The 22,500-nt window shown below is 34.4% G+C and overlaps 1 protein-coding gene across 1 annotated transcript in view; it reads right to left on the reverse strand.

The window, feature by feature from the left end:
- Positions 1-22,500, reverse strand: part of LOC115217964 (opioid-binding protein/cell adhesion molecule homolog) — a 304,039-nt gene that overhangs the window by 162,520 nt on the left and 119,019 nt on the right. Inside the window, exon 5 of the mRNA XM_029787692.2 lies at positions 19,940-20,034. Coding sequence (XP_029643552.1) covers positions 19,940-20,011 — 72 coding nt within the window. The 5' untranslated portion in view covers positions 20,012-20,034. The remainder of the gene's footprint in view (positions 1-19,939; positions 20,035-22,500) is intronic.

The raw sequence follows: 22,500 nt of genomic DNA on the forward strand, positions 1-22,500 counted from the left end.
AACTAACGTTTTAGAATACGTAAAATATGTATTAGCAATGGGAATTATATTTAAATATCCGGTTTCTTCCCTAAGAGAATAATTTACTCTAATTCACATATTAATTGCTATTTATAAGCTGTTAAAATTTCATTTATTTTTATCAGAAAAAACGTATTTATTTTTCTTTTGACTCAAGCGCTTTATCGAATTTAATGTGGAATATATTTGATTTACGTGTATATATGCATATATATATATATATTTATATATATATATGCGTATGTGTGTGTGTGTGTGCGTGTGTGTGTATATATGTATATATATATATATAATATATATATATATTAATACATATATATATATATATTTATATTTATATGTACACATAAGTGTGTATATATATATATATATATATATATATATGTGTGTGTGTATATATATATGTACATGCATGTATTTCTGCGCGCGCGTATATACATAAATATATATATATATATCAATACATACATATATTTGTGTGTGCACAAAACTGTGCGTGTATGTGTGTGTATGTATGGATGTGTGCATGTTTGTATCCATGTGTCTATACATGCACGTGTTTAACAACACTTCATCTCGTAAGAGGAATGAAAATCGTAGAAGGGAGCAAATTCTTTGAGATGGAAGGATCAGAAGATACTAACGTTATGCTTTCAGAGAGTAACGGACAAATACAGAGGCAGCAAGATGTTTATATAAGCTTTAAAATATCGGGCCCCGACATGTGTTTGTATATGCGACATGGCGGCTTTTCTTGAAGTTACATAATTGCATATCCTTCATGCAGCAAATCATGTGTAAAAAAAGATGAATTTTGCTCCATTGCATAAATAGTCTATTAATATCAAGGAGGCTAAAGCCACTTATGTTGGTTTTGAAATCAGTAAGGAGATAATCGAAGTGCAAGTCAAATTGTTATTTCCGCCGTGTTTTAGTACATACTACAATTTTTGTTGAAGTTTCCTAATTCTAGAAGACTGATGATGAAAGATGCTGTCCGTAGGTCAAAACATTCACCACAAGAGCGATATGGAATTAATAGTATTTTGAATTTTGCGTACATACCATACTACATGATGTACTAGCATTATGGAGGCGCGATAGCCCAGTGGTTAGGGCAGCGGAATCACGGTCATAGGATCGCAGTTTCGATTCCCAGACCGGGCGTTGTGAGTGTTTATTGAGCGAAAACACCTAAAAGCTCCACGAGGCTCCGGCAGGGGATGGTGGTGATCCCTGCTGTACTCTTTCACCACAACTTTCTCTCACTTTTACTTCCTGTTTCTGTTGAACCTGTATTTCAAAGGGCCGGCCTTGTCACTCTCTGTGTCACGCTGAATATTCCCGAGAACTACGTTAAGGGTACACGTGTCTGTGGAGTGCTCAGCCACTTACACGTTAATTTCACGAGCAGGCTGTTCCGTTGATTCGGATCAACCGGAACCCTCGTCGTCCTAACCGACGGAGTGCTTCCACCGCTAGCATTATATACAAACACACACACACAAAATATATATATATACGACGGGTTTCTTTCAGTTTCTGTTTCCCAAATCCACTGCCAATACTTTGGCTGGCCTCAGGCTATTGTTTGGAGACCACGCAGTAGGATTGAACCTGGAACCATGTGGTTGAGAAGCAAACTTCTTACAACGTACCCATTCCTGCGCGCATATATATATATATATATATATATATATATATATATACCGGAGTAAACACATAGATGTGAAACGAGGTGGAAAAAAGAGTACTCAAATACCAGTGGTAGAGTAATATGCTTTATTTACAGCAGCAGAAAATTCAACAAACCTGTTACTCTGAGTTTCCCGTTCCCGTTGGAAACACGTTACAAAATATGTAGAATATCTCTTTGATACTGACATTTACACACATACACACACACCTATATATATATATATATACATGTATGTATATATATATATAGGTGTGTGTGTGTGCTTGTTTTTTTGCGTGTGTACAGATTGGTGTTAATGCGTTGTACGGCTATGCCAGATTCAACATTGTACTGGTATTTCTTTATCCACTGAACAGCCTTTTTAAAATACTTCTGGGGATATCACATAAATCTCAGATTTACTGAAGACTGGACAGCCCAATTTCCATATAGCGTATATGTGGTTCTTCGGTTAAGAAAATACTACGAAGATAACACCATTTTGTTTCATTCGTAAATGGTACTACGGTATACAGATAGAGAGATAGATAGATAGATAGATAGATAGATAGATAGATAGATAGATAGATTGATACATAGATAATAGATAGATAGATAGATAGATAGATAGATAGATAGATAGATAGATAGATAGATAGATAGATAGATAGATAGATAGATAGATAGATAGATAGATAGATGGATAAATATATATATATATATATATATATATATATATATATATATAGATATAGATAGATAGATAGATATAGATAGATAGATAGATAGATAGATAGATAGATAGATAGATAGATAGATAGATAGATAGATAGATAGATAGATTCATAGATAGATAGATAGATTCTAATTCAAATATCTACATATCTACGTATTGAATGATTGGAGCTTCTTAACATTTATGGAATACTTTCAGACAGTGTTGTCATATATCTCCATTATTTACTGCAGAATGATATCCGCTGCACTGTATTAGAATAATTAATTGACGAACATAGAATGTATAAATGAAGTTATCACACTACTATTGCCAAAACACTTTATCAAAACAATGTCTAGTTAACTGTTAGACGTCACTTACTTAATTCAAGCTTCAATTATTACTTGATATATAGTATCTTTACATGTATATTGGAGAGTATGTATATTTCCATTCTAAGTCTGGCACAAGGCCTGAAATTCTGAGGGGAAGGTAAGTCGGTAACGTTGACTCTAATTAACAACGCATATTGCATTACTAAAGGCCTTCAGCTTTTCTTTCGCCTACGAACTAAAGTATCTCCAAATTGAAACTTAATGCAAAACCTATTTCGAAGGTAATAATATCTATTTCGACAATAACAGTGCATGAGATATTCAGGATTGTCCTATTGTTTCACGGATATTACTCAAAGCTAGTGGTTGATTTTTAAAAGAATATAAATCAGTGAATATAATTCCCTACACAGCCCTGAAAGAAAAATTTATGTAATTTTCAGTCAGGAATTTTCAAAAGGAAAACCTATACAAATGATGTCATTTCTTAGGCATATTTTTGATGATAACAAGATTGGGGATAAGCATATACATTTCTAATTTTATTTTTCACGACATTCGAAATTCTCAAATTAATGTATTACTGCGCACAATAAAACACAAACATAAATATATTTGTACGTTTAAATATTTGTTGTGCAAGATTTTTTATGTGAAATCGTGTGTTGAAACAGATATTGTTGTATTTTGGAATGGTCATATTGCCAGTTTAGCCAATAAAAACACACGCACTATATATTTGGTGTTATTTTGCTTCAGTGTTATTTATTTTTTACATTAATCTTAATCTTATTTCGGCCAGAGTTCTTTCGTCACACTCCTGTGACCGCATCAGTGGTCCTTTGCTTTCTTCTTTCTTATTTGTGTCTCTCCTTACTAACCGTCAGCCATTCAATTGAATGGAATCATTAAATTTATTTATATGTATGTGTGTGTTATGATGTACCTGTACAAATATATCAATGTTACGCATCTCTCTGTAGTTTGAAGATAAACAACCTTAATCGATTTTCGACCCTTAAATTGAGTCTCATGAAAAGTATCTACATGAGTAGGCTAAATCCAGAGAAACAGGTAAAGCTTCTGTTTATATACACATCAAATGTAATAACTTCAGAGAACTGGTGCTCCTCATTTGCATACTAGAACTTTATTTCATATCAGAGGCGTGTCGTAACATAAATATAAACACACACAGATATACGCACGGGCACATGACTGAAATCATATTCTGATTACACTCGAATAATGAGTAAACTGAGATGAAACACCAACCACTCCTGCACTACGAGTTTAGAGGAAACCACTGCGGAATGGAAAAATCGATACAGGTAGAAATTTCCGCTAAAAGAACTGATAACTTCATTTATGTTACATCTTAGTAGTAATCGGTACACCATACGTCCTCTGACAAACTATGATTCTCATATGAAAGTTACATTTACATTTTCATTTGTTTGATTTCATTGTGAATTCGACTTTTTTTTATAACATATCAAAACAGCGTTGCTAGCTATATACTTATGCCCCTTTACTATGCCAGTCTTAGTTTTGCTGAGGCGAATTATATATTTCATTATAACTTAGTTGCTTTATTTTGCTTCGGTTGTTACATGCGAGTTTCAACTGCACTGCCATGTTCGTGAGGTATGTGCAATACCCTATTGTTCTTTTGGTGAGGTATGGGTGAGTGTAAAACGCTCCTTTTGCTGTATTGCATCATCTCTTTTATCTCTTTTACTTGCTCTAGTCATTTGACTGTGGCCATACTGCAGCACTGCCTTTAATCGTGCGAATCGACCCCAGGACTTATTCTTTGTAAGTCTAGTACTTATTTTATCGGACTCTGTTGCCGAGCCGCTAAGTTACGGGGACGTAAACACACCACCATCAGTTGTCAAGCGATGATGGGGGACAAACACAGACAAATAAACACACACACGCACACGTATACAGCTCCTGCTGCGCCTTCTCATCATCATCATCATCACTGCAGTGGAGGGACAGAATTTTTAGGCCATCGGCCAAGAAGACTTACAGTACGCATGATGTTATGAATGATGTTATAGTACGCATGATGTTATATACTTCACGTAAATGACATTTCATGTTTTAAGAGGTAGATAAAAAAATATAAAAGCATTCACCTATTGGTCTTCATATAACAGAAATTTCATTTTTTCCACAATATTTGCTTCATGAACATGTCATTGATTTTGTCAACCAATGTTTATATAAATAGTTTGATAAATATCATAAGTGTTTAAGAACTATAGGGCAAACATAGGTAACTTGATTGTTAAATAATATGACAACGTCAATGATAGTTCTCTCGTATTTTCTCGTTTACGCTAATATTTATGCTAGAATTTATTTACAAATGCTGCAATGAATCGGCAAAATGTTCACTCGTCTTCACATTTCCCTGTATGCGTATGTATGTGTGTGTATGTATGTGTGTGTATGTATGTGTGTGTTTGTGTGTATGAGAGAGAGTGTGTATGTGTATCGCAGTTACAATGGCAGAAGAAGCAGAGCAGAGCAAAGTATAAATATTTTGTTGGTTTTTTTGGAGGGCTTGAATAAACTACGTCTCGTATTACAAATATGATAATGCAATTACCATTCTTGTGATGTGGTAATTCTCTTCGCTGCGTGAGACCATAAAAAACGCCTGGTTGCGATTGCAACCGATTCTAAAGCCGAATAGTGGAGATAATTTCAAGAATCAGTGTATCTCCCAAACTGTGAAACTGTTAATGAAAAAAAAAATCGTTCTTTAGAATCTAATGAAAAGAGGACAGCGGTGGGTATGCTCTTCGCCTCAGTAGATATTATCAGTATTGAAGTTGCCCTACGTTGACTACAACAGACGTGAGACCTAGATATTTAAAAGGAAAGTTGAGAAGGGTTATGGCCTAGGGAAATTTGATTAATTAAAAGGATTCGTTAAGAGAAATAATTAAGGGGGGGGGGCATGTAAAGAATCCTACATTTCTATTACATATCATGCACAATAAATCATTTAATTCTTGGACTTATATTTGCGAATGGAGACGTTAAAAATATCTGGTGACAACTACAACCGTGTCAAAAGGAGGTGAAGAGATACTCTCAAACACTGAAAATCCCCAAGGTATGATACACACGTGGTCCAACCTTCTCCACCTCATAATGGCTTGATCTGACATTCGATGCGGATACTCCTACACACCATCCTCTTATAAACCCGCCACCATCTCACGCCAATATATCGTTTTTAGAAAAAAATATATCCGGAGAGGCACACTCTAAGAAGTAGAGCGCTCTATATTTTTCTCCTGACGAAGGCCGGTAAATAGGGTTACCCTCAGAGTGTCCCGTTCGTAAAGTGTTTAACTTTATGGCGCATCATCATCAAACGCCAAGACCGATTGCCCTATGACCTATTGAGGTCATATATCCGCCTTTACCAGGAATATGTATATATATTTCTTTACTACCCACAAGGGGCTAAACACAGAGGGACAAACAAAGAGATTAAGTCGATTCCATCGAACATAGTGCGTAACTGGTACTTACTTTATCGACCCCGAAAGGATGAAAGGCAAAGTCAACCTCGGCGGAAATTGAACTCAGAACGTAACGGCAAACGAAGTACGGCTACGCATTTCGCCCGGCGTGCTAACGTTTCTGCCAGCTCGCCGCCTTATATATATATACACATGCATATATACATATGTCTTTGTGTATGTGTGTGCGTGTTTGTGTGGATATGTTTGCATGTATATATAGATATATGTTTATATATCAATTGGTGAGATCTGTGAAGTGGGTAAATAACTATTTATTAGGTTACAGCTGTTTCATAACCATGACAGTTAATGTATATGTGTGAGCGTGTGAGTCTACTTACGGCCAGAAAGCGGATATACAAATATATATATATATATGTGTGTATGTGTGTGTGTTTGTGTATGTGTGTGTGCTTGTGTGTATGTGAGTGTGTGTGTTTGTCTGTGTTTGTGTATGTGCGTTTGTATGTATGTATGTATATGACTACACACATACATACAGCCCGGAGATATTATCATTGGATAGAGAAGTTAAGACTAATTACCTGAAGTAATGTTGAGATTGCTACGTTGCAACTCAGACCTTTGCTCCTACTCAATTCATGCAACTGATATTTACGAATGGTCACTTATTAGACAGAAAATGGGTCAATTGAAAAATAATGTCAAAATAATACGAAATGATGTATATATAAATTAAATTAGAGACGTATTGATTATATAGACTGTGAAAATGACAGTTGTAACGTGTTTATGGTTAATCCAACTATTTAACAAGATTATTCAACGATAGAAGCGCATATACCAACAGGCATATATATATATATGTGTGTATGAGTGTGTGTGTATTTATATATGTATATATGTATGTATTAATTTTCTTCAGTTTTACTTCAGCACTGTTTGCGATTCGTTTTGTTTTCTTATTTAAGCAAACTATAAAGTGAGACAATTTGAGATATATATTTTCTATTTATCACAACTCATTGATAGTTTCGATTGAGTTAATTGCAGTTAAATTTTATTCATTGCTTTTACGATCAGCTCTTCCCTTCACCTCACTTAATATAAATTATCGATCATATTTTCTCTCTCTCTCTCTCTCTCTGGATACTTTTCTCAAGATAACTTTTATATATTTTCTTATATCATTACCGAGAAGTTCTTATATCACTGCCGAGACGTTCTCAACTTCTCCCATTATTTCTTTCTTCATTTACCTTTCTTAATCTTTCTCTCAATCTATTTCGCTCTGTCTGTTGCTTAAATAAATTTTTGGTACGATAAATTTCTCTTCGTTTTTCTTAATACTGCTGCCTTCATAAAAACTCATCCTTGTATATTAATGAAATTAATTTATCATATTTTATTGTAATGGTTGGTATCTAAACTGACTTATTTCAACTATGTCTGTAATTTCCAGAATACCTATTTCTTTACTACCCACAAGGGGCTAAACATAGAGGGGACAAGCAAGGACAGACATAGGTATTAAGTCGATTAAATCGACCCCCAGTGCGTAACTGGTACTTAATTTATCGACCCCGAAAGGATGAAGAGCAAAGTCGACCTCGGTGGAAATTGAACTCACAACATAACGACAGACGAAATACCGCTCAGCATTTTGTCCGGCATGCATACGGCTGCGCTAGCTCGCCACCTTGTTTCCAGAATACCGTTTAGCATCCTTCGTTATATTTCAACTTGAAGTTATATTTCTTTTACAGTCTAAAAGGTTGTTTTTCCAGCTTTGTTCTGTCTTTCAAAAATATTGTTTCTCCAGCTTTGTCTTCTGTCTTTCCTTATATGTATATTTCCTAACGGCACTCAATCACGGTACACTGTTTATATCAATTCGAACTAAATATACAACGTTGATATCTGGCATGTACTAGACACTACTAAATAAACGAATCAAAACTTTTGTAGCAAGTACCGAAACAATATACACCCACTTGTGTTATCCAGGACACCAATAGTGCTTCTAGCATCTGCAGAAATTAACCGCTTCTTGAAACCATATACACAGTGATGTACTTCATGGAAGCGTTCTGTCTTTGTTTCTCGAAAATAATAATCGTAGCTTAAAGCAAAATCATTTAACTGTTTCCATTACACACACACACGTACGTACATATATATACGCACAAACACAGACACACGCAGAGACACACAAGCACACACACACACACACATATAAGAAACTCTTGTCATTGCGACAAGGCTGATGCCATGTTAATGGTAATAAAAATCTTTACAAGAGTGTGCAGCTGCTGTATGTTGATTCTCTTTCTGCTGCTTCTCTTCCTGCAGCTGATGCTACCGCGGCTAGAAGTAGCACGCAAACAGCTATTTCTGTTAGCAAGAACCGGTAGTTCTTGTAGTAAATTAAAATCGGTTTTATAATGGTTTAATAAGTTAGTTTATTCTTATCTGAATGGAATAATTTGCAATTATAGTTTCTTACCAGGGAGGGGCTGGTGGGGTCGACTAAAGAGGTAATTTCTACTCTTCTCCTCTGGAAGCCATCTACTCGCAATACCAGAAGGCGCACATTCTCCTACCCTGATGTAATCTCCAGGGATACAGGCATCCAGCAACAGAACCTCCGTAATGCCATGATGGACCGTGAAGTCTGGCGTAGCATGGTAAATTCCATTGTCTCGATCACGGTCGAACAATGATGATGATGATGATAATTGACTCCTTTTAAAATTGCTAGTCGTGCACCTAAATTATATGTTATTATTTTAGAGAAAGTAGCAAACCATCGCAGTTAGTGGAGTAATATCTGAAGGTCATAACGATATCAGGTATTACTCCACTTCGCTTTTATCAAATTTTATCAGTTTGAATGCAAATCAGGTGAACATTTACATTTATATCAATATTCAGTACCACACTTAATTTATTATCAAGTTTTTAAGAATGGCGATACATTTTGTTACGTTCTTCTGAGCTGTTGCTACATCTGCTGAAGTCACCTGTAGAGACGTACGCACTTTCAATCTTTTCTCCATAAGATTGTGAATAATTCGCTGCCCAAGTTCCATTCTTGTACTACGATTGAAAGAATTTACTAATACAGACAATCTCTTATGTTTAAATCCTATTCACTGTATTTCTTAGTCTGTGTCGTGAATTTAACTGAAGCTAACGCTCACTGATCATTAGTTTTTAGTTGAAGCTTATAGTTGGGTTGTTTCGAAAACCAGAATATTAGTTTTAGAATGTTTCAGTGATAAAGAAAACGAGGTGCTTCTATTTATCATCGAAGCTATACTGTTCCCGAGAGATTCAAATACTTGTTCTGTAGGTTTCCCTATTTGTTACTAAATTTTGACTAGAAAATGACATTGCGCTTGAGATAAGCATATGCGGCATGTGAGACTGACAGTTATTAGCTCTACTATCTTGGCGATTTTACCCATTTACTCACAAAATGCCACAATCTTTTCAAGTAAGTCCAACGATTCTTCAATAATGTGGATATAATTATATCTTTTATCTTTCCTATTCTGTTTGTTTCGTCACGCTGGAGCACCACGTTGAAGGGTTTAATAAACTCAAAAACTTATCGTTATGCAAATCTGGTTCGTATATCTTCGGCCCTTGGCTGAACTGTCATTGGAAAGGAACCTAAACAAACCAACATCGTTTGGCAAGTGGTGTGATGAAAATTAAAAACATAAAAACATTCACACACATATAAAAGCGGTGGGGTGTCATACAGTTTCCGCCAGCTAAACCCGCTCACAAGGTTTTGATTGGACTGGAACTATCATAGATAACACTGGCCCATGATATCGGGCAGTCGGACCGAACCCGAGGCGACGTGGTCGCGAAGAGAGCTCCTTAACAACACAGCCATTGCTATAGATGTGGCGTAGGCTTCATAGTTAGCACCTTCCACAATCTTCACATAGAAATACAAGTTCACATTTTCATAAATGTCACCTGCATCTGAGAACAAGAGACGAAAACGAAAATCCTGAGAGGTCATTACAATGAAATCGTTGTTGTAAATAAACGCCACGGGAAGACATCTTGAATGATTAAAACTTCAGTTCCATCTTAAAGAATATTATCTGTGCTACATTGTTTCTCTGAGTTAGCGTAACTAGTACGCACGTGATGTGACCTCCCCCACCCGTCTCCCTCCCCTCAGAATCTCGCAATGTTAGAAGTTGAAACATAACTCACTATTTGTTTTGATCTAAGTAGGTGTCGCTAGCTGGCATATATTTCATCGTCTCTGTTCTTGGAAAAACGCATAATAAAAATTGCAAAAGAAAAGAAAACAATTAAAATAAACATGTTTTTTCTTATTTTGTACAGGTTTTCGTCCCTTTATTTTTGAAGTTGCTTTACCATGTTTTATCCTTGAACGGTATACATTTATACATACATACAAACACATACATGTATATATATATATATATATATATATATATATATATATATATATATATATATATGTATATATATATTATATATATGTATATATATATTATATATATATATATACATATATATATGTATATGTATATATATACATATATATACATATATATATACATATATACATAAATATATATATGCATATACATATATATATACATATATATACATGCACATATATATATGCATATATGTGTGTGTGTATCTGTGTATGTAAAGAAAGAGAGAGAGAGAAAGAGAGAGAGAGAAAGAGAAGGAGTGAGTGAGAGAAAGAGACATATATATATAGACCATATATTATCTCGAACGTTCATTCCTCTTTCAGTGATGTCTTGTGTTACAACTGTACATTTTTGAAAATGGCTGTATTTCCCACTGAATTATAATTCATAAACTGAATCAATACATTGGCTTCACCTGTGAATGGCAGCTGGCAGGCAGAGTAGATATTCATATTGATATTTCCAATATTATAGTTCCTGTTTCTCCTATTTTGTACGTGTGTGCATCAATAGTTCTACTCCACGCTACACAATAATCATTCCATTACATACCACACTTAAAAATATCTATACAATTTCCATTTTTCCTACATGTGCTGTTATCCTTCTCTCATTCTCTCTTGCCCATATTTCTCTTTCCCTGTCACCGTCTGTGCACACACACAATCATTAATATTTTTCTTCTTCTTCTTCTTCTTCTTCTTCTTCTTCTTCTTCTTCTTCTTCATCTTATTATTATTATTACTATTATTCTTATTATTATTATTCTTATTATTATTCTTAGTAGTAGTAGTACTAGTAGTAGTAGTAGTAGTAGTAGTAGTAGTATAGTAATAGCAGCAGCAGCAGCAGCAGCAGCAGTAGTAGTAGTAGTAGTAGTAGTAGTAGTAGTAGTAGTAGTAGTAGTAGTAGTAGTAGTAGTAGTTTTATTATTAGTAATATTTCATCTGCCGCAACTTTCTGTGTTCAAATTCCATCGAGTTCTACTTTGCCTTTCACCCTTTCGGAATTGTTAAATTAAATACCAGTCGAGTACTGGGGTCGATGTAATAGACTATCCTCACCCCACCAATTTCAGGCCTTGTGCCTAAAGTAGAAAAGTTTATTATTATTATTATTATTATTATTATTATTATTATTATTATTATTATTATTATTATTATTTTTATTATTTCTGACTCATTACATTCGCAGTTCACATTCTGCCTAGGTCGACCTTGCCTTTCGTCAAATCGGGCTTGATAAAATACGTAACTGCCGAGCACAGGAGTCGATGTCATAGACTTACACACCGATCCTTGAAACTGCTGGCCTTGTGCCAAAATTTGAAGCCATTTTTATCATTAGTATTACATGAATGTATATGTGTTCGTTTGTTTGCTTGTTTGCGCATAGTCACATACACGCACACACTCAAACTCAAGTCCACATGTATTTGTATGTACATAGCTGTTCAGGTCTGAGCCTTATATATTGATAAATGCCAGAAACTGCGCATAACAAGATGTAAACCCACATAGCAAAGAGACGTCAGTATTATTTGCAATACTCCAGCTCAAATGAACTCCAGAGCAGGCATTAATATTATTTTATTCAGTTATCCATTTCTTTTTTTCGTCAAATTTTTAGCTTGTCAGAATTACTAATTTGAATAAACATTATGAAAATTAATTCGCTTACCAGTATACATGTTTCATTTCGATAAATGTAATTCGTGTTCTCTCTCAAATTTAACTTACTATGACGTAGGAAGCAGGAGGGATTAATTGGCGTTTTATATTTGTTAAAGTTGTTTAGCGTGAATTAAACATTTGTGTATGGCTTCGTAAATGAAGGATGGTTTTTGTCTCTGCCCTGCTTCTGCACATCTAAGGATAGTGAGAGAAAGATATGAGGGCTGTGCTTTTAAAAGAGATATGGAACACTTATGGACGTAATACTTGCAAAATATTTGACTATATTAAGATGTCCATTTACTAAGTAGTGGTGTTAGATTAGTTGACACCTTATACCTGTAATCATAGGCGTAGGTGTGGTTGTGTGGTAAGAACCTCGGTTCCCAACCGCATGGATCTGGGCTCAGACCCACTACGTGGCACCTTGGGCAAATATCTTCTATTATAGCCTATGGTTGACCACGCCCTTGTATTCACAGAGCGACAGAGAGACAGAGTAAGACAGACAGATAGACAGAGAAAGAGAGAGAGGTTGGGTGTATATGTATGTGCATCTGTACCTGTGTCAGCGCATATCCTCCTACCGATTCGCAACCGTTGTTTGTATGTTTCGTCCCTGTAACTTAGCCGTCCAGCAAAATTAGAACGATAGAATAAGAAAATAAATACAGGGGTCCATTCATTCGACTAGAAATCTATCAGGAGGTGCCCCAGCATGGCCACTATTAAATGACTGAAACAGATAAGACAGAAGATAATCCACACGCAACGTGACTTTCCATTTCATTCCCAGTTTTCAATATAAAAAATTATTATTTCCTGAACTTCATTTTTATTTAAGTGTATTCCCTTTTTCACTCCAGATTAAGAAGAATGTCTTACATTTTTGATTGGCCACGAAATGCTTCGATATTTTGTCATTAATTTCAACGCTTCGTCTTTTGTTTTTCTTTGGTTTTTTGCTTTTGCCATGCAAACAATAATTTAATGAAATATATTCGCCTTCATACATTATTTAGATAAGTGAGCTGCTATCTCAAAGCAAATATTCTATTTGACATTAATTGTATCCATTTATCATAATCTTTCATCTTGGTTATTTTTTTACAGAAGTATTGCATATATTTTCTCCACTTACCGACAACATTCAAGCCAAGAATAATAGGAAGATAAAACAAAAAAAAAACAAATCATAAGAAAACACAGTCATTTGTGTCGAGTGGACACGTCTAAAAAGCAATATAAGATGGCGTACAAAACGAAGTATCGTAAGCTTGCCTGAGAACTACATTTAATCATTTCTATTATGTTTAAAATCGTGAATTAGTTAAAAGTATTGTTTGAGAAAATGGCTGGCTACATAAAACTGGATCACAAGCAACTAAATTCTGCAAGATAAAATTGAATGTAAAACTAGGCAATATTACTTAGAGAAAGTTCGACAACCGAAAATAAATGTAATCAAATCAGAAAACACTAATTGATAGTTGATTTGGTCTAGTTCAATCTTTTTCTTGTCATTCTCAGGTTGTCTTGTCTTGTAGTTTCATTTCCCTGTCTTGTTTTTGTTTGCTTTACTTTACATTCTTTCCGCATTCTTTGGCTAGCATTTCTGTTTCTATTAGGATGGATAAATCAATTGGTCTTCCTTATTAGGTAATTCTTTCTTCCACTACTGGCAACCTTTCAATCGTATTTTTACTTCCTTGGTTAGTTATTTCCTTCTTGTTTGATTTAAGTGTGAGAATCACAATTAAATAATTGTTTCTCTAATAATGTGGAAAATTATCGCTTTTCCTGCATGTGAACTAAATTAAATGTTATAATTCCAGATACTTTTGTTCAGCGAATGCTGAATGGGAAGACGTTTGGGAGAGAACACCACTCTAAACACATTAAGGGAAAAGGTGGTAAAATTGCATTCCTGTTTATCGATTAAGCCTGAACAAATTCACAGACACTCATAGAAGCAGGTGTACGTTATCATGTGGATATGTCTTCATGGATCCATATATAAATGTATATTTGTATATAGATGTACTATTTTACTTGTTTCAGTCATGTGACTGTGGCCGTGCTGGAGCAGCGCCTTTAGTCAGTCGAGTAAATCGCCCCCAGGACTTATTTTTGTAAGCCTAGTACTTATTCTATCGGTGTCTTTTGCCGAACCGCTAAGTTACGGGGACGTAAACACGCCAGCATCGGTTGTCAAGCGATCTTGGGTGGGCCAAACACAGACACACAAAGTTATGCACACACACACACACACACATATATATATATATATATATATATATATATATACGACGGGTTTGAGTTTCCGTCTACCAAATCAACTCACAAGGCTTTGGTCGGCTTTAGGGTATAGTAGAAGACACTTGCCCAAGATGACACGCAGTGGGACTGAACCTGGAACCATGTGGTTCGTAAGTGAGCTACTTACCACTCTGCCACTTATTTGCCTCGAATATATATGTACACACACTTACTACACAGCCACTCCTACGCATATGAATATATATGTACACCCCCCAATACCCTCCACACACACACATATATAAACGTATGTAATATGAATGTATATATATATATATATATGTATATATATATATAATATATATATATATATATATATATATATATAATATATATACTTATATCATATATATAAACACAAAGACACTCACAGATATATACGTGTGTTTGCATGTGTGTATGTATAAGCATTTAAAGATAAACCAAGACTTCCAGTCCATATTCACATTCTTTGTACATAACTAAATCAGAGACTGACCACAAATCCATGAGAGAGATGTAAAGTATATTGAACACTATTGCTATAGTGAGGGAAAGGATATGGGTGTTATTGACTGAGATAACGTCATTTCTGGAGATGATATTCGGTCCTAGGTTAGCCATGTTTCAGTATTCCTATGGACTAAGGCTCTTACCACACAACCACAAATGCGCATATTCTGTCTGTTCTCCCCAGAGTGCGTTGCATAGGTGTATAGTGCGAATGTCTACTATTTGTTGCTTTAACATTAGTGGAGGGCGAACTGGGAGTATTGGTTGTGTTTCTGGTAGAAGAAATTAAATTTGTCCCAATTAACCTCCACCGGAATTCAAACTCCGCCGAGGTCAATAGGTGCTTCTTTTTTTTGGCATCAAGAAAGTGTCCCTATAAAGAATGACAGATTATCAGAAACTTAAGAGGGTCGAGTAAGACCCCTTGTATATCTGTTCCGCTCATTCGCTTTCTGATACAAACGCCAATCATGCGTTTGGTGCAGACATGTATCGGTCCAGGTCGGCGGGGGGGGGGCTTTCCTCTGGATAACATTGGTGAAACTACCGATGTTCCTCAATAATTCTTCTTCAGGTCTGCACACTTATGAATTATTTATTTCTGGGTTCTAGGACGTTCGTGACTTTATCTCCACGACGCATATAGCGTGACAACCAGGCACAGAATTATTATAGAAATGCAACCATATTCTTGTTAAGAACAAACAGAACGTTTGCCAATTTAACCAAGCACATCTGTACTTCCAAGAACTGTATACATGCGATAATAAATCACATCCTTGGCAACATTATTTTCAAGACTAGCTAAACGAATTTTGAACTATTGGAAAAAAAATTTAAGTGTTTTAATTTTATACATGCTAGAAAATAAAGTATGGTGAGGTCTAGTGTGCAATCCAAATATTAACCCTTAAATCCTTAAAAATGTTTTAGCCTGAAGGCCGTGGCCATGCTGGGGCACCACCGCTGAACCAAAACCTTAACAGACCGTAGTGTATGTGTGTTTATATATATTATATAAGTATATATAAATAAATTTTTACAATCTGTAATGATGATAAACAATAAAGTCAATGTTGGATGCACATTTCAGATCAGTATATTGCCTGGTGTATATTGCCTGGTGAATCAATGGTATGCATCCATTATTCTTGACCCACGCTGAACGAGAATAGGAGGGACAGGATTACGGTGGTCGTCCTTTGCATTTCTGCATTTTGTTAATGATAAAAATTCCATGATTCTACGCTCCTTTTAGCTAATTATTTCTATAATAAAAGTATTTATATTCTCAGATGTTAATTATATGACAAGAAATTTGACCGATGATGAATGAATGTAGATCAACAAGCATTACTGTAAAAGAGAACATGCAAAAATGTTTAGACAAATTTGAAGAATTTCAAAGACCAACTACGTCAAGATAAACAGTTTACAGAATATGTGATAAATTTGAGCAGACCGTGTCCTTATGAAATTCACAGATATGTAGCTTATCTCTCAGCTTATCACCGAGGAAAACGAAATGCTTGTGAATGAATGATTCCCTCAAAGTCCACAAGAATCAAGAAATAGGCATTTCTTGCAGATCCCTCGGTCGATTTATGAATCCTTTAGGTTTAAGAAAAGAAATAGAGCAATAAAAAGAACATTGCATTCATTTTAAGTAACCGTTTATCTAATTTGTCTCACTGCTGTATATGTGTTATATATATTTTGCTGAAAAGAAAACCCTACTACGACCTAGCAGCATTTGAAATATCAAAGGAGGCGTATCAACTAAAATCTTTTCGGACAGACACTTTCAAATAATAACTTATAGGGAGGTGAACTTAAAATAAAATCCAGCTTTGATGTATAATTTTGGCTTTAATTGAAATGGATTGAAAGTGTATGAATCAATGATCGTCGAGTTTTCATCCTGAAGTGAGTTTACTTCTCCACATGATGATCTAAAGCATTTTCTTATTTGCATTTATGTCATGATCTAAGTGACAACAATTACTTTACTAGGAAACAACAACGTTTAACTTCGTCTGAAATATACTGAATTTTACTCAGTATCAAGTAAGTCAAAAGCAATTTAAAGGATGATTGTAACATTACCATAACAAATATACACGTATCAACAGTAGAAATCAGATGATCGTTGATCAAATGCTCGTGAAAAATCCAATATTTATATAATTATATATTATATTAGATTAATTTAATAAGTGAAGATACTGTAGAAAACAACTTAATTCAGCGTGTTAAAACGTAAGACTAAGAAGTCAGCAAGCGCCTTTCATCTTTTCTCAGTGTTTTTCAATTTTTTTAGACAATATTAATGTTTAATAAAGAGTGAGATAAATACTGGTCCTAATTGAGATAGACGTTCGCTAAAATCAAATGCTGTTCAACTAGAGGAATTCATGCTGTTATTGTTGTTGTTGTTATTATTATTATTATTATTATTATTATTATGTAAGAAGGCAGAATCGTTAGTATGCCGGGGGAAACGCTTAGCGGTATTCCGTCTGCTGTTACGTTGTGAGTTCAAATTCTGCCGAGGTCGACTTTGCCTTTCATCCTTTCGGGGTCGATGAAATAAGTACCAGTTACGCACTGGGGTCGATATAATCGACTTAATCCGTTTGTCTGTCCTTGTTTGTCCTCGCTGTGTTTAGCCCCTTGTGGGTAGTAAAGAAATAGGTATTTCGTCTGCCGCTACGTTCTGAGTTCAAATTCCGCCGAGGTCGACTTTCCTTTTCATTCATTCGGGGTCGACTAAATAAGTACCAGTTACGCATTGCAGTCGATATAATCGACTTAATCTGTTTGTCTGTTCTTGTTTGTCCTCTCTGTGTTTAGCCCCTTGTGGGTTGTAAAGAAATAGTTATTTCGTCTGTATTTACGTTCTGAGTTCAAATTGGGCCGAGATAGACTCTGCCTTTCATCCTTCTGGTGTCGATAAATTCAGTACCAGTTGCGTACCGGTGTCGATCTAATCGACAGGCGTCCCACCCTAAAACTTCGGCCCTTGTGCCTAGAGTAGAAAATATCTTTTGCAGTCAGTTGATTTTTATACAAAATCTCTTTCGATGCTCCACTTAATGATATGAATCGCTCTGCACCATTTCACGTTCCCCATGTGAATTGCTAGCTTTGAGCTTTTCATTTTCTCTGAGTGTTTAGAAGGGGACTGCATGGAATGTAACGACGTCCGATGAACAGTAGTAATATGTCGTGATTTTATATTGCCTAAATTAAAATTATATTTGATAAGGACTCGAACACCAAAACAAATTACTAAATATTTGAATAATTTAGAAATTAAAAGAAGTGTTTAATTAAAATATATAACGTATGAATATATCAATGTAAGCAATATATATATATATATATATATATATATATATATATATAGACAGATAGATAGATAGATATATAGATATAGATATGTTTATATATAAAGTTATATATATATATATATATATATATATATAAGCATGTGTATATATGCATGTGTGTCTGAGTATAGATAGATAAATAGATTGATAGATAGGTATGTAGGTAAAGAGATAGAGATGAATAAAGAGATAGATAGAGAGAGAGAGAGAGACAGATAGATAGACAACTGAATCACGAATATTATTCTTCATAGAGTGTACATATATGTGTCTGACAGAGATCTTTATATTTAATTGGTTGGTTATATCAATGGCCGTAAGATGAAAGACTCATCCCCGAATTTTGATTACGAATTTTCTTTTACGTTATGCAAGTTTGTGATGCAAGTTTGAAATGATATTTTATAGAAGAACTTCAAAAAACTTTTCCATAATTGCTTTAGAGTGACGTTATAAAAGACGAAGTTTGTTAGTATTGAGTGTTTTTTTTAGTTTGGTCTTTTTTACTTTTAGAATTGTGGCATTTAGAAAAAGAAAATACTTACAGATTAGGCAGTACAAGTTTCACATGCAATAGAATGTGCAGTTAAATGATTTTTTTTTCGAAAATGAATTGAATGCATGCATACAAAACTAATATACATATACCTATAACTAATATAACAATATAACAATGTGTGTATGTATCTGTGTATGTATGTGTGGGGGAGGGGTGCGTGTGTGCGTGTGTATACTATACGTCGAAGAGAAGGTATGAACATTTAGCTTTGGCCGAACGACCTGCTCGAATAATTTGTTTACAGTGATCCAAAGTACATGCCGCATATATACTTCAACACCTGATGTGTGGTACACGGTGCCTCCGTTCAGAAAACATCGAAGAGGAAGGAGTGAGCTAATGTGCGGCATGTATTTTGGATCACTGTAATATATATATATATATATATATATTATATATATATATATATATATATAATATATATATAATATATATATATATATATATATACATATATATATATATATATAATACATATATATATATATATGTGTGTGTGTGTGTATGTGTGTATATATATGTATATATATATATATATAATATATATATAGATAGATAGAGAGAGAGAGAGGGAGAGAAATATGGCTAGATAGAGAGAGAGACGTAGATAGACAGATAGATTGATAGATCGATAGATAGATAGATAGATAGATAGATAGTGGCGTGTGTGTGTGTATGCGTGTCATTCTATATAGTTAGAGACATGGGGGAGAAAGAGATGTGTAAGTAACTTACCGAATACCCGCCTAGGTGTTCCACAGAACATGGTAAGATAGCTGTAGTACCAGCCACGTAGGTCACGTTCATTACAGGCAGGTGGAAGATGGGCTCTGAAAGTAAAAAAAAAAGAATTCATATTTATTATGCAGAAATAAACTAATAGGTACAAACACACATAAACCCACCTTATCTCTCTCTATAATATATGTATGTATATATATATATATATATATATTATATATATATATATATATATATATATATATATGTATATATATATATATATACATACATATATACATATATACATATATATACATACGTACACTCGCACAGACAGACAAACACGCACACACATATATTATATGCTTGTGAATTAAGGCTATTATTGATCTCATGTTAAGGAAAGTATGAAATTATCCAAGTGTCTTAACAATTTTCAAGCCAATCACATGGAAAATGTTGTTCGCCTCCATTTTGGTAAACAATCTTACTTTGTTCACCTGATTTCTCGTAAATTCGCGTAAATAACTCAATGAAACAATGAATTAAGGAGCATTTCCCCCGAGTGGCATCTTTAGGATATTTGTCTCCCTTGGATTCGTCCCTTCATTCATTGATTCATTGCTTTATTTACACGAATTTAGAATAAATCTTGTGAAAGAAGCGAGAATGTTTTCCAAAATGGAGACGAACAACTTTCTTCATGTGATCGGCTTGAAAATTTGTTACGATACTAGAAAATTTTCCTACTTCCCTCACATGAAACCAATGGAAGCCTTTATTTACAAACAAATAAATTATAATCCACCAATGCGGTGTTGAGCACTCATTTCATCGTTACACATTTGTATATATATAATTCTAGAGTTTTATATCCAGGCGGATACCGTGATAACCAGGTTACCATAAAAATATGCTGTATGACTTCGTAAAAAATAAATGGAATGTACTTCTTTCCATATATCGTTATAGTTATTGCTTGTGTTTGTCATTATTCATTTTTATGTATACATTTATTTTATATATCCCTGCATGTATTTATGTTCGCACGTGCTTACGTACGTATGTAAGTATGTATGCGTGTATGCATGAGTATATAATCAAAAGTGTGTGCGGGAGATTATGAATTGGAGAGAGATATTGTTTCCTTAGTGATTATTATTTTGAATTCTCACACTCCTTAAAACGAGTGTGCCGCTATAATCCCCTGATATCAAATCAAAACATGCTGTGTGTTTGCCATAACTTGTTTAAGGATCATCAATTCGTTATTACTTTGGGAGTCTACGTCGAACTAGCAAACAACTCCACTGAAAAAACTTTTTGTATCCACTATTCACAAAACTATGCAGCTCTTTATTTCATTCAAATGTAAGAAAATCATTCGAAAATATCGTTATTATCCTTGCGATGCTCTATGTCTCGTTTAATGTATAATTAAACGGTATCTACAATTATTAAAACGATATCTTTCACCGATACTGACAAACTTCACTTTATCAACAACTACAAGCCATAGAGCGCAAATGATATCAATCCATTCGGGTAGTGTAGTTTTAATAATATTTCAAACTACTGAAACATTCCATCATAGTACACTAATATAATATTTTTAAAACAAATATCACATTAGACTGCTTCTCTCATTTGCTCTGCTGCACTATACATTGCGCAACATTTAGGTACCATTAGTTAATCTCAAGTAAACCATCTCTTTCTCTCAAATTGAACGTTATAATCTGTAACTATTTTCGCCCTTAAAGATTGGCCATTAGAAGGTAAATATGATTGTAAAGAACTGCTTTACTGAGTAACTAACTTCAATCGAAATCAGATACACTTTTAAATACCAACCTTTAGGAATTTAGGTGTAAACTGCGAATTTACAAATTTTCCCAACCAAAGTTTAAGGGAGAGAAGGGTTAAGGGTTAGTTTCAAGGCAATGCTGGTTATTTCCATTTTATGCAGATAACCTTCCTGAGACCGACCTTGGTTCTCATAATAGAATCTTGTTTAAAGCGATGCTAATTAAACTCTTCCATCAAATATCCATGTTAATATCAGTTCCGAAACATCAACTTCAGAAAGAGAGAGATGTGTTACTGCATTTTCCATTGTAACAAAAGGGTTAAAGTGGTAAAATTTTGATTGGCACTTAAAATGGAATATATTATGACTAAGTTAATCTAACACAACTATTCGAAGACGCTGCTTGTTTGCTCTCCTATAAACGGTGTTATTCACTGCTAGTGTCATGATGCCAATACAGTAAAATTTAAAAGTTTAGAATACCTCAAAGCAGACATTTATTTGGAGAAGTAAATAGAATAATGTCAAACAGAGTCAGCTGCCCCGTTTTACCTTTACATAAAAATTAAGTTTATTTTCTGAACGATAGAGACTTTGTTTTCCATAATAATATAAATTTTATTCAAATCCCCAATCACATATAACATTTCTATGTGCAATCATTGTCACAACGTCTTTTAATGTTCCACAGCTTATATCATTTTATTACATTCATTTTATTGACTATAATTTGACATTTCATTTTGTTTTTTAACCCGTTTCT

This window comes from Octopus sinensis, linkage group LG12, assembly GCF_006345805.1.
Source record: "Octopus sinensis linkage group LG12, ASM634580v1, whole genome shotgun sequence".
In the NCBI taxonomy this organism is placed as follows: domain Eukaryota; kingdom Metazoa; phylum Mollusca; class Cephalopoda; order Octopoda; family Octopodidae; genus Octopus; species Octopus sinensis.